Raw genomic sequence first — 14462 nt, 5'->3', positions numbered from 1 at the left:
GAAGCACTGAGAGGAGTGCGCACGGCTGCAGTTTAAATATGGCGGCTGGTGTGGTGAAGCGGCGAGGTGATGGCGTGGCGGGTGAACGAGACCCCGCTCACCATGGAAACAGCCTGTTTCCCGGGAATGCATAATTAGTGAGGTGTGAGTGGGGCACGAAAAGCCGACATTGTGGCTGGCGGGTAAAACGACCTTTGTTCCGCCCACTACCGCACTAAGTGCAAACCTGGGACCATTCCACCCTCTGTTTCTATATACACTTGTGTAAAAATAAAAAAAATCCCATAATATTTAATGTTTTGAATTGGAACAGCAACAGCAAGGAGGCCATGGTAGAGACAAACTAGAACAATATGATTCAAGTAACATCTCTATGCCCTCTGGCAGGTGCTGAAAAAACATGACCTGCCCTTAGATTTTCTATTTTTGACACACCCTTTATGAAACTGTTTTATAGGTGGCAGGACCATTGTTCAATTATTCTGCAGTGCAGAGGACTTGTCCCAGGATGGCCTGGTTCTTGATTCAAAGTCATAAACTAAAACTAGGCTTACATTTTTGTTTTCTTTTTTATCGTGGAGTTTTAACCAAAGCCGCACCAGGAAGGATTGTGTGGCAGCGTCTCGAATGGCCGGCTTGCTTCGCTGTGTATTGTTAAGCACCAATGTCCGGGAGCAGAGATGTAGAATATGGCTTCAGGCCTCTTATTCCCCCTGGTTTCAGTCAGGCTGTCTGAGGCAGATGATGAATGGGAGGCGAGATTGTTCCTCACCGAGAAGGAGGGCAAACCAGTGGGAGAGCCTAGTGTTCCAGGACTAGTGACTGATTGCAGTGCAGGATTGGCAGAGGACTGGGAGCAGATTGTCTGCCCACTTTCTTGGCTGAGTTAGTGGGAATCCGGTGGGTGGAGAGGGGGGGGTGGGGCGGGGGGGGTGCAGGTGGGGGTGCAGGGGGAGGTGGTTATTGGGGGTGGGTGAGGGAAGAGCCTAAAGTGGGTGACAAAACCTTCAAAAGGACAGATGAAATGCATAACAAAAGGCACAAAAAGGTCCATGTGCAAAAAAGGTGCAAGATCGGGATGACTAAACGTATTTGCAAGCTTTGTGCCGCAGGCTGTATAGTGGGCAGTTTGCTGCTGTAGTTTTCGACTGGAACCAAATCAGAGCAAATGTTGCAGGAGCTTCACAGTTGATCTTTCGTCTGGACTGTTGTGGGCTGGGTGACATCAGTGAACTGGAACTCCCATTGCACAGGCATGAGAATGCATTCCCATTGCCAGGATGTGTCACAATTGTAAGAGAAAATAAATGTTTTCCTTTCTGTCCATGACCTCATGGAGTATTAAATTAATGTAATGGAGCCAGGCTTGACTTTGGCTTAAGTCTGGATCACATTTAGTTATTTTAGGTCTCTGTGATAAGTAAACTTTGCAGGAATTTGGGGCAATCTGAATGGAAAAAAAAGCTACTGGCTTGATCTTAAAAAAACACACTTACAACATATTTAGGGAGAAGCTGAAGACTTGTAGATCTGATTGATGTGTCATCGTGTTAAAAGTTTAATTCCGTTAACAGGAAGTGGAAGGTCCTGGTGCAAACACTTCCTGCTCTGGGAATCCTTATCCAGAACAGTTTGCCTTTTTGATCTTGGAATTATTTTTAAGTTGCTCTTGTGTGTCCCTGATTTACGGAAAAGAATGCTGCCCAGTGTTCCTGCTCCTCGCAGATGCTGGTGTGTAGGCATTAAGCAAGGGGAAAATATGGCTCAGTAGATAAATAGGCATTGAGACTCAGTGCCGAAGGTCACATGCTAATAATGGCCATTCAAACAAGCTAAATGTGGACAACTAAAGGAAGCCGTACCTTGGGAAGGAGCATAAGGAGAGCATTAGAGAGGAGAAAGCTGTGGAAAGATATTAGGAGAAATTTAAAAGAAAAAGGTAGGAGGAAGTTATCAGTAGTATAAAACAAACTTCCTGTATACAGCTATAAGAAATAATGTTGACTTAATGGGACCACACACTGGTGGCTTTCCTCCCTGTATTTATTGTGTCCAACAGTATTTACCCCATTGGCCCATAGTCTTGGTCCAAAGCTACAAGCTTTGCAACTTCCAGGACATATTTAAGACTGGTGATTAACACCTACTTTCAAAATGGGACAGGGCAACAAAAATAGTTCCCCGCAGAATTACTTAGCTACATTAAGCCAAAGAGGCTGCTCAATTGGCAAATAATTGCAAATGTGTTTTGATTAACGGATGCACAATTCAGTGTTCAGGAATTTTTATAGCGAGCTCTTCTGGGCAGCAAGGCATTGAGTCATGCGAACCAGGAAGATCCCAAGTTCAGTCCCCCATTTGTGCTGCATTGACCAACCTCAGCCTATGTGGAGGGTCAAGACAACAAAGTGGGTGGGTGGTGCGGCAGAGTGGAATGGTTAGAAAAATCAGCCAAGATTCCTACTTGATGCTGGAAAGTACTAATGCATTGACAGTAATGGCCTGGATTTTGCAATCAGCAATGAAGGATTGGTGTACGCTGTCCATTGCACTTACAGCTGTCAACAGTGGACTGTTTGTTGTCATTGGGCACCTGATTTAGCACAGTGTCCTCTACAGGGGATCTGTGCCATGTCTGAGCAGGGCAAGCTGCAGCACTGAAGAGACATACGCAATCGAAACGTTAACTCTGTTTCTCTCTCCATGGACACTGCCAGACCTGCTGAGTTTTTCCAGCACTTTCTGTTTCTGTTTCCGATTTCCCGCCTCCGCAGCCTTTATTTTAAGCTACAGCTTGTCTCTTTAACCAATCAGATTGAAGAATCCTCACTAAGCCACGCAGAGTCCAAACCAGGAAGATTAAGTTAGGATATTTAATGAAATGATAGATCATGTACAGAAATTGAAATAAAGCGAGGGGAAGAAAGAGGGAGAGAGAGAGAGATGAGGGGCAGAAAGAAAACACCGAAAAGAACCAAGATCAAAGCTGGGACTCTATCCTGGTTCTGCACAGTTTATTGTTGCACCTTCATTCTGCAGTTACTCACTTGGCCATTGGGGGAGCTCTGCATGCCCTATTTTTGCTGCATTTGGTTTCACACAAGGCCCTGCTAGCAAGTATGTTTTTTTTGCGCTTAGTAACAGTGACGCAGGTGGAGATGAGGTAAAGTTATCTGCTTACAATACAGCCACTCCCTTGCCACATAATTCCCCACAGAGCCATAAAACATTAATCCTGTGACAAAAATGAGCCCAAAGGCATTTAGATTTAAAACAAAACTTAGAAAAAACACAGAGCACGCACCTTCTTATTTATCACTGCCCAACTGAAACCAGTTTTACGTCTTGCGGTATATTTTCAGCAAAGATAGATTACATGACAAATCTGACGCCTGAACTGAAATGGTGGTGGCAGAGGCATTATTTCCTGTCTGTTTTCAGTTTTCCAGCCTGGTATTGATGTGCTCTCCATGGGTATAGAATCTTAAGGCTGACCACTGTTATGATTTTCTTCACAAAATCCGTGAAGGGACCCCCAAAGGCGGCCATCCTGGAGATCTGAAGGAGGCTTTTCGCTTTTCAATCAGCAAGTCATCTCTCTGCCAGAGAATGACGTCTTTTGTTTCCCCTGCCACTAGCTTTTGGATCTGGGTTCCAAACTTGGTTAATCACCATTATTATGGCATTGTTATATCCATGAATGCCATCACTCCAATTGGTGGGTTTATCTCCTGGTTAAGAAAACAAAAATTGAATGTAAACAATGGATTTGTGCAGGCGGATGGAATGGAAGACGCTTTACAGTTGAAATCTTATTTTTCACTCAGACATGTAGCAAAAATCCTGGTGGACAAAGAATTTTACATTTTGAAGTGGATCTGTCCATGGGCGGATTGGGATAGCCCTGGCACATTATGCAGGCAGAAGATAATTGGGGCAGAATTAGAGGGGCTGGGGGCCAGGGGAAGGTGGCCCAGCAGGGAAATTGGGCGTGGTTTATACCAAAGTTGCTCTCAAAATGCATAAATGTCTACGAGGTTGGGTTTTAGATCAGCTACAACAGGCTTGTCCAACCTTGTCACTTGTGGGGCCACATTTCCACTTTTCTCTCACTCAAGAGGCTGATGAGCAAATTTCGGAAAGTTAAGGTTTGATATGACCTTAAACATGAATTTCAAAATAAAGTTGAGGTGTGAAGAAAAGAAAAGAGCAAAATTAAAGCAATGTCGAAGCAATAAATTGATAATTAAATAAGATTGATTTAATAAAGATCATCATTGGTGTGTGAGAAGGACTGAGTTGGTTTTTCTGGCTCACTCCCAATCTCTTGATGCTCCCTCACTCACCCTCACCCATTGTGTCAGGGGGTGTGTTTGTGTGTTGGTGTGTGGGGGTGAGGGTAAATGGGAATCCTGAGACTGTGAGTGAACCAGACACATACACACTCCCACACTCACTCACTCTCTCTGTCTCCCCCCCCAACTCGCTCACTCTCTCTCTCGCCCCCACACTCACTCTCTTTCTCTTTCCTCCCCACACTCATTTTCTCTCTTACATGCTCACTCACTCTCTCTCCTGCCGACACACACTTTTTCTCTCCTCCACACTCACTCACTCTCTTTCCATTCACACTCACAAACTCTTCCTCCCGACACTTGCTCTCTCTCTCTCTCCCCCCACACTGACTCACACTCTCTCTCTTGCCCATACACAATCACTCGCTCACACCCTCTCTTCCCCACACTCATTCACTCTCTCTCCTGCCCATATACACTCACTCACTCTCTCCCCCCCACACACACACACACTCACACTCTCTCTCTAGCTCCCACATTCATTCACTCACATTCCCTCTCCCCCACACTCACTCGGAATCTCTCACCCCCCAAACTCGCTCACTCCCTCTCTCCCACAATCGCTCATTCTTTCTCTCCCACACTCATGAGCAGTGAGTCTCTTTGCCCATATCCACTTGGCCTGGCAGCATCTCCCCCCCCCATTCAGCCCAGCCCGCCAGCCAGCGTCACCTTCCCCTCCCCCACCCAGCCTGGCAGCTCCCTCCCCCACCCAGCCCGGTAGCCTCCCCCCCGCCCCCCCACGCAGTCCGGCAGCTCCCCTCCCCCACCCAGCCCGGTAGCCTCCCCCCCCACCCCACCCAGTCCGGCAGCTCCCCTTCCCCATCCAGCCCGGTAGCCTCCCCCCGCCACCCAGTCTGGCAGCCAGCCTCTCTCTCTCTCTCTCTCTCTATCTCTCTATCTCTCTCGTTCTCTTTCCACCTCCCCCCACCAACAACACCTCTTTTCCCAAAGCACATTGCTGCTGCCAGTGTTGTTGCTCCTCCAGTCACAGGCTGCCTCTCTCCCACATCGCTGATCGGCAGTAGACATGGGAGAGGAACGGCCTGTGATTGGAGAAGCAACTTCTTTCAGAATCTTCCACTCATCTTACCAGCATTTTGAAAACTGCCTTCAGGGGCCCACATTGCAGGGCTTTGCAGGCCATATACGGCCTGTGGACCGCGCATTAGACAAGCCCGAGCTACAACGTCCAGAGCACATTAGAACTATGGTGCTACAAAGTGCACTCTGAACGCCAGTCTAGCCCAGACATAGGGGACGAAGCTGGCCAATCAACTAGCTGGGCATGTGGAACACATGATGTGACTGGTGTTTATTAACCCTTAAATAATAGCGCTAAAACCGAGGAAATGGAAATATAAGAGGACCCTGTGAACATCCGACAGACTCTGTATGTTGTTCTGATTGATTATGTGGACACAACATGCACATTAACGGATGTAGATTTCAGGCAGGGTTTTAGAATCGTGCCCAGTCCCTGCCCACCAGCGTAAATTCAGCTATTTTCTCATTTCTCCGCTTTCCCCTTGTGTTGACCCCATATGGCTGCTTTCAGCCGCAGTGACACATCCTTTACACCAAGCAGCAGGATTCCTTGAGCTACTAAGAGATCGGAATTCAGATTAATTCAAGCCAAAACCAAGTGTAAGGTTGTGGCTGGGAGATAGCATGTAAAGTGTTATGATGCAATGCACCTCCCAGTGTGCAGCCTAGTATGGGTATTATTATGCAAATATTACATGGACTGGGTTGCTGCCAGCTTTTTGGTTGTAAGGGTGGAACTAACAAATTTGTGACTCCCAGTAACACAATACTCACAGTAATAATAGTTGCGACCAGCCAGCTCCAGACTACATTTTCATAAAATGGTGGCAGAGTAAATAATTTGTCAACTAGACTTTGATCCTCATATAATGATTAGAACCTTGAAATTGCCAACAAAATGAAAACAGAACCTGCTGCAGGATTATACTTCACATTCAAGACTAGCTCCAAGGATAGGGGAAGTGGTGGCGTGTAGTGGACCAGAAACCCAGGATAATGCTCTGTGGACCAGGGTTTGAATCCCACCACGGCAGTTGGTGGAATTTGAATTCAACGAAAAATCTGGAATTAAGAGTCTAATGATGACCATGAAACCATTGTCGATTGTTGTAAAAACCCATCTGGTTCACTAATCCCCTTTAGGGAAAGAAATCTGCTGCCCTTACCTGGCCTGGCCTACGTGTGACTCCAGAACCTACAGCAATGTGGCTGATTCTTAAAAATGCCCTGTAAACAAGGGCAATAAATACTGGCCTGGCCAGTGACACCCACATCCCATGAATGAATAAAAAAAAGGATAGAGCCATTATACCATTGTATTTGAACAATTAAGCTGGATTTCAGACCCACCCTTCCACTTTCAGCTTATCCTGATCTAAAGCAGAAATTTTAAAGAAAATGCTTCACTGTATGGTGAATTAAGTTAAAGCCGCAATTCTTGACATAGTAAGGTACAATTCATTGCACAAGATGCTTGTCAAAGAGCCAGAGAAATAAATGCCTTGGTTGGCTCATTCTGATGAAAGGGCACAAAATGAAACATTAACTCTGTTTCTCTCTCCACCAATGCTGCCAGATCTGCTGAGTGTTTCCAGCGTTTTCTGTTTTTATTTCAGATTTCCAGCATCCGCAGTATTTTGCATTTGCCTTGGTCGAGTAGCCTCCTTATGCTGAAGGGAAAGCAGATGCCTTCGACAGATAGTGATCCTTTCTGACCACCAGGGAAACGGATATATAAATCAATCCACATAAACCGTGCTTCAGAGGTTAGATTTTGGCTGATCCTGGGTCTGAGACAATATCCAAAATACATTATGACTGCGGTATTATCAGTGAAGTTAGAACTCTGCTTCAGTCCAACCCAGACCTGGGAGCTAGCCCAAATTAATCAACCATTCGAATATGTGGGGCTTGGCTGGGGAAGAAAATTACCAGAAATACATTAAACCGTTCAGAACAAGTGTGTTTTGACATAAACATACCAGAAATTACAAAAAATAAAATTGGTAGGATATGTCCCTGAAAAGCATGCTCGGCCAGTGCCTCCTTCCTTTTTGCAGAGACTACAAGCCAATAAACGTGATGGTGTATGACGATGTTAATGTAATATCACATATCTGCATAATGGACATAACGGAAAAGCCAAGACTGCTTATTCGAAAGACAGGTCCAATCTAAATCAGCCCAAAATTATTTGCATGAATATATGAGAGACTTGTCCCAGTTTAGACAAGAATCTATTTATAAATTTGCTGCAGAGCTCATGTTTGCTTCATTACTTCAGACTAACTTTTTAAAATCCATTTATAAAGCCATGGAACAGGCGCAGCAGTGACATTACTCTGATATCTCTTGTAGGCTGGATATATGAGGACATAAAATTCTCTTTTCTGGTGTGAGACCAGGAATCTTTACCTCATACCAATCATATTATGTGTGGCCACATATTAAATATGAATCCAATGGCCTTATTCCTGTTGGCTCAATAATTCTCTCTATTTATGTCAGGAGTATCAGACAAGAAAGCCAGAGGGAAACTATTATGAAGGAATGTGACTATAAATGTGAAGGTATAAGAGAATCCAGCTATAAATAAGGAGTTACAAGATTAAAAAGAGTGAATCTCCCATGGAGAAAGGATTAAAAATTAAAAACAGAGCTCATCTGCTGGACAAAGGTTTAAAAGTTTATAAACTAACCTGGGCATAATTGTGTGCTCAGGGACAACAATATCCTGTGGCATATCATCTAACACAAGGCAGTTTTGGGGGAAAAAAAACAGGAACTGGCCTTTACATTACCTCAGCAAGGCATTGGTAAATTGTAAGATACTACAATCTAACAATGGATAACCTTAAGGATGACCCTAAATAACTTGTTAACTGAACACTAGAAACTGGGTGTTGCAAGGAAGTGACACTATCTGCACCTCTCAGTATCCCGTTTGATTTAAGGATGTTGACAAAAAACAAAGGATGTTGTCCATCATGAGTGCTCAACGTGCTTCCTGCTAGTTTAGAACTTTTAGGATATAAATATTATAACTACGCAGTTGAAGTTTTTCATTCATTGGGTTCACTCATGTGTCTCTCAAGGTAAGGGTAGCTGCTATAGTTTAGTGATGATAGTTCTCCCTTAATTGGGGTAGAGGCATCTTGCAAGCTTTGGTAGCTTTCTACTTGGGGATTTAAGGTAAATACCACTTTAACTATTGATACATATCTTAAATAGCTCTCTGTAACATTAATAAGACTTGGATTCTCTATTAGAAACAAGATTATACTTACTTTTCCTAGAATTGTCAATAATGTAATTGAATTGCCATCAAAAGTGAATTACATGTTTGGTTCTTTAATAAACTCTTATAAAATTTGGAAGATATATTGTCTCATATAGCCTTCTGTACCCAAACTCAAAAACTATACGCTCTTCAGTTGAGAGGAGGAGAAATGCCCGGACCCTTATAATATCCGGGTTGCTACAATATAAGCTAAAACTTGTCAAAAAGGTTATCTGGAGGACATTAATAATCTCTGGTGACTCCTTTCCTTCAGGGAAAGTTCTTCAGACCCATCTAAGTGTCCGTGAGGCCTGTCTTTCTCAACCTTAAGTGACAGTGATCATGCGAGGAGTACGCTTGATCCGGAATAGTCCCAAAAGGGGCTAGGGTTATAATCCATTTCACTATTAGGCAGGACATGAACTTGCTACACAAAAGCAATGTTCAGCCAATGCCCTCTGAATAAGCCTGAGCCCGGTTCATATGTTGTCATAGCTTCAAGTCAATTTGGACAAAAGAGTTTTTGGATTTATCAACATTTATACAAACTCCAAAGCTGTTCCATAAACACAACAATAAGTTATATTATTTTAGATTTTCCCAATTACCTTCCCCATCTCCCCTTGCAGCAGATGGAATTTGTTGTGTTGTGGGGAAAACCTTCCCCGGGTGGGATCATTGCTAATTATTAAGTTGGTTAAGTGTTACATTCAGAGATCTGCTTAACTATCAAATGGACGTCACTGCTGTTGAACAAGTGGTATTAAGGACACCAATTTATATTTATACAATATACAATCAGGCAGAATCAACATGGGTTTGTGAAAAGGAAATTGTGTTTGACAAATTTATTAGAGTACTTCGAGGATGTAACAGGCAGGTGGGTAAAGGGAAACCAGTAGATATCGAGTATTTGGATTTCTAAATGGCATTCAATAAGGTACCACATAAAAGATTGCTACACAACATAAGAGCTGATGGTGTTCAGGGTGATATATTCGCCTGGATAGAGGATTGGTTAACTAACAGGAAACAAAGGGTCTGGATAAATGGGTCATTTTCAGTCTGGTGAACTGTAACAAGTGGAATGTGTTTTAAAACCATGCTTTACATCGAAAATGACTTTAATTATTGGGCTGAAACCATTGGTTGAGTTTTAGAAGACTGAAACAGTATTCTAGTAACTTAAAACAACAGCTTCTAAGATGGCCAGACATTTGCATGACTGGACCTCACAAATTCCAAAGCTATGGAATTGGAGTCAATCTGTTTAGAAAACCCCATCAGAGACAATCATCTTGAAAGAGTGTGAGTTGACCATTTCCTCTCCCATTCACAAAACATCCAGACAATCACCTGTGTACTCAACTGGTTGGGACCAAACATTAGATGTAATCACTTTGGGCAAGGAACTTTGCTGAGAAAGATACTCATCCAGCCATAATCTAATAATGTCTATACCATGGACCTGGAATCAACTAGCCAAGACCATGTTTGGGTAACTGGTCAGTTGGTGAGAGGGGATGACATGATTTGCCAGCTAGCTCCCACTTTTTTGTGTAAAATCTGCTTTTCTCCAGGCCAAGAAGCAGAAGAAGGAGAGATGATGAAGAATCAGGGCCCCTGAGTAGATGCAATTTCTCTTTCTCTTCCTCTCTCTCTATCTCCTTCCAGCCTGCAAGCTTGAGCTCTGCCTGCTGTTTGACCATCCAGATGCTGCAGGCAGTGTTTTAAGAATCAACCCAGCAGCTGCCTTCATAAGAAAAGATAAATCATTCATCAACACCTTTAAAATTGTCTCGAGACAGAAACCTGAAAGACCATGAAGCCCAGAACCATCCGAGTCATCAATCTACAAGATCTGTATACTCCCTGACTTTTATTGGACTTGTAAACTACTTAAACCACCTTCCCACTTTTTAACTTACTTGTGTGTGTGTGTTAACCCTTGAATGCATGTGTGAGAGTTGGAGCATTTTTATTACTTTTATTTAAGCCAGGTGTTCAGTGCAATAAATATTATTCTCTTTTTTTAAGAACTGTCCATCTGTGTCTTCTTTATTCATAGAACTTAAACAGTTAAACACTCACTGATTTGGCAAGCATATCTTTATTTTAAAAGAACAGTTGCAAGTCAAACGAGGAGTGGGACAAACAGGGAGCCTTTCCACCCATCCTCAACTGATCACAACAAGTGCCCCAGGGATCAATACTGGGGCTTCAACTATTTACAATTTATATTAATGACTTGGATGAAGGGACCAACTGGATTGTAGCTACATTTACTGACAGTAAGAAGGTAGGTTGGGAAGCAAGTTGTGAGGAGGATACAAAGAGTCTGCAAAGGGCTACAGAGAGGTTAAGTGAGTAAGCAAAAGTTTGGCATATGAAATATGATGTGGGAAAATGTGAAGTTGTCCACTTTGGCAGGAAGAATGGAAAAGCAGAATATTATTTCAAAGGAGAGAGACTGCAGAATGCTGAAGTTCAACTAGATCCGGAAGTCCTCGAACATGAATCACAAAAACTTAGCATGCAGTCTCAGTAAGTAATTAGGGTGGCAAATGGAATATTGGCCTTTATTGCAAGGGAGATGGAGTATAAAAGTGAGGAAGTCTTGCTACAAATGTACAGGGCATTGGTGAGACCACGCCTAGAGTGCTGTGTATAGTTTCTGTCTCCTTACTTAAGGAGGCATAAAGTTGCATTGGAAGCAGATCAGAGAAGGTTCACTAGGCTGATTCCTGGGATGAAGGGGTTGTTTTATGAGCCTATATTCATTGGAGCTTAGAAGAATGAGAGGTGAACTTACTGAAGATCATATGATTCTAGGAGGGCTTCACAGAGTAGATGCTTCTCCTCATGGGGAATTTAGAATTAGAGGCCATAGTTTAAAAATAAGTGGTTTCCAGTTAAATGGAAAAGAGGAGGAATTTCTTCTCTGAGAGGGTTTGGAATAAATAGTTGTTTGACCGGCACAGACTCGATGGGCCGAAGGGCCTTTTTCTGTGCTATAGGCCTCTATGACTCTATGACTCTATGAGTTCTCTTCCACAGAGAGCAGTGGAGGCTGGGTCATTGATTATATTTGAGGCTGAGTTAGATTTTTGGTCTACAAGAAAGTCATGGGTTATGGGGTACAGGTAGGAAAGTGGAGTTAAGGCCACAGTTAGATCAGCCACGATCTTATTGAATGGTGGAGCGGGCTCGATAGGCTGAATGGTCTACTCTTGCTCCTATTTCTCAAGATCTTATGATCTTACTTAGCACCTTTAACATCATGAAAGATCTAAAGATGCTTCCCTGGAGCATCATACAACAAAGTATGATGCTGAGCCACAAAGGGAGATATCATGACAGATGGCCAAACACTTGGTCGAAAAGGTAGGTTTTAAGAAGCATCTTAAAGGAGGAAAGTGAAATAGAGAAGCTGAGGTGAGGCAGCCTCCAAAATGTATTTGGGTGGGAATGACAAAAACTCTCAGCAGACAGTCCCCTCTCATCTGCCTTATTGTATCAGAGATTTATTTACTTTGGTGATTTCAAAAATCATTTTGAAAATCTCTCACAAATTTCTCGCAGAGGACATCTCAATCCCAAGTAACACCACATGAATTGTTGGAACAGCAATGAGTTTTGCGAGACACCTCCGCTAGACCTTCATCAACATTGGAATAGTGTAACTGAGATTCTTCTCCTCCAATGGGACTGCAGTGGGAAATTTTATGTCCTAACAATAAGACAGGAAATAAGACCTCCTCATTCTTCTGCCTGAACAATGACACAAATTCTCTTCACGTAGGGCTAATGCAAATTTCTTACAGAAATATTGCAGTCGACGCCACCCTTGTCCTCTCGTGCTTCTCCCAGGAAGCATTTCATTACAGCTGGCTCAGGTTTCATTCTTCCTTTGTTTTAGGGCAGAAGTTACATTTACTTGTATTTCATTTAGATACTGTAAGATTGTGTTAAAAGCATGAAAATTAACAGGAAAAATAAGCTTTCAAGTGGACCTGTAAAGTTTACAACTGTACACTTTTCGTTCAGCAGTTTTTGTAAGAGTTAAAGATCAAAATAAAACACAGCAGTTAATCATTCTTATCTCTCCCTATTTAATCAAATTTTATTTTACCAAATTAATGTGCTGTCTTGAAAGTATTCCATGCTTGGGTACAGTTATATGGCATCAAGTTCCTTTCAATTGTTTGGGCAGGCTACTTCTTGCCCATCTCTGAGTCTTAAAGGTGATTGTTGGTAGATTATTTGACAATGGGAAAGGGGTTGTGGGGGCACCACAGTCGTGTCCAGTTACCTCCTCACTCGAAGTTCATGTATAATGTCCTAGGACAGTAGTCAGGAAGCCAGGCTGATTTTTCTCTTTCTAAGATAGGGTCACTGAGGCCATGAAGCCCTAGGTGCGATTAGCTGGCTTACAAAAACAGTTTGAATTTAGCTGGCACTGTTACCAAAGTTGAAAGTCCCAGTGTGCTTCACAGAAGTGTTATGAGACAAAATTTGGTGCTGAGAGGTGGGCAGTACAATGCAGGTACTCACTGTGCAAACTTTATGGTTCATGCAGGTGAGCAGTGCTTCTTTATTTTAATGATTATTCCAATCAAACTGCCAATAATTTTGATACTAATGAATCCATTCTAGTTTGATGAGGCATAAACTCAAAAATTAGTAATGTGTTGAGGCTAGAATTTGGGTTAGTTGTATTTAACGCTAATGATCATATAGCTCTACTCATCAGTTCTTGCCAGCTGCAAGAATTTTGCTATAAGTTGATTCTTTCATCCACAATTTCAATGACCTTGAAGTCATTGAATGAGTTGAAGAAAATATCAGAAGTAAACTATTAAATTAACAGTTTCTTTTACCAGAGCTCATAATATGCATCACACAATTCAAATATGAATTTCCGAACTGGCATTTTCAATCTATCTGAAAACATACACTAGCAGGAACAATTAGGTAGCATAATTTACATTGTCACACTCAGGTGCCATTTGCGTCATTTTGTGTCTGAAGTAAAAATTGTAAATGCCTGAAGGGAAGAGAGCAGCTTCCATGAAGAGCACATGGATAATGTGTGGGAAAACAGCGGGAAGAAGCTGAGTAGGAAGGAGAGCTACAGTCTCTGTCCACAAAGTGCCGACACCGGCCCCTCCTCCAAAATCGTGAGCTGCGCAAACCCCCTTTTTGCAAGTGAAATCTCTGAGCACATCATGAATGGGGCTCCTACCTGGCCCATTACAAAAAGCAGTGCAGCTCCCGAGAGATCTAAACCACCAATACACCTGCTGCTGCTTCCTGGGGAACTGGCCAAGCACTGCACATTGAAAGAAACAAAGGCAGTGACCAAGCAAACTGGCTCCAAGTTAAAACTCCAAACTGAAAATAAGCAAAACACTGGCCTGCAAAGTGGCCTCTGAAATCCTCACCTCTCTTTTTCCTCCCACTGCTGAATATACATTTGTAATCTGAACATACATTGCAAGCTTGTAAATGTAATCCCACTTCACATTGGGATTACAGTTCAAATAGGCTGCCAAATAATGGAAAAAACTTGTGCAGAATGACCTTACAGATGAGTAGATTTTTAAGTCATCGTGTTAAACTCAGAATTGTTAGAAGAAAAATGTGATAAACCTCTTGGTATTTGCAAAGTGATTTGTGAAAATGAGATAAAGGTCCACAAAAATAGTGACTGAAATGTTGCCACTATAAAAGATATACATTTATTTAAGCTTCTTAAAAGACTGATCAGCAGCCACGTA

General features: G+C 42.6%; 1 protein-coding gene across 1 annotated transcript; it reads left to right on the top strand.

Moving 5' to 3' along the window:
* The first annotated feature begins 13763 nt into the window (after nucleotides 1-13763).
* LOC121293665 (histone H2B-like) lies at nucleotides 13764-14117 on the top strand. The gene has a single exon (XM_041216833.1). The coding sequence runs from the start codon at nucleotides 13764-13766 to the stop codon at nucleotides 14115-14117; it is 354 nt and encodes a 117-aa protein (XP_041072767.1).
* Nucleotides 14118-14462: the final 345 nt, after the last annotated feature.

Source organism: Carcharodon carcharias, chromosome 22 (assembly GCF_017639515.1).
Source record: "Carcharodon carcharias isolate sCarCar2 chromosome 22, sCarCar2.pri, whole genome shotgun sequence".
NCBI lineage: Eukaryota > Metazoa > Chordata > Chondrichthyes > Lamniformes > Lamnidae > Carcharodon > Carcharodon carcharias.
The sequence above is the reverse complement of the archived record's forward strand: the minus strand, read 5'-3'. Positions and strand labels throughout refer to the sequence as shown.

Coding starts and splice junctions, on each gene's coding strand:
- LOC121293665 (XM_041216833.1), top strand. CDS start 13,764: ATGGATAATGTGTGGGAAAACAGCGGGAAGAAGCTGAGTAGGAAGGAG.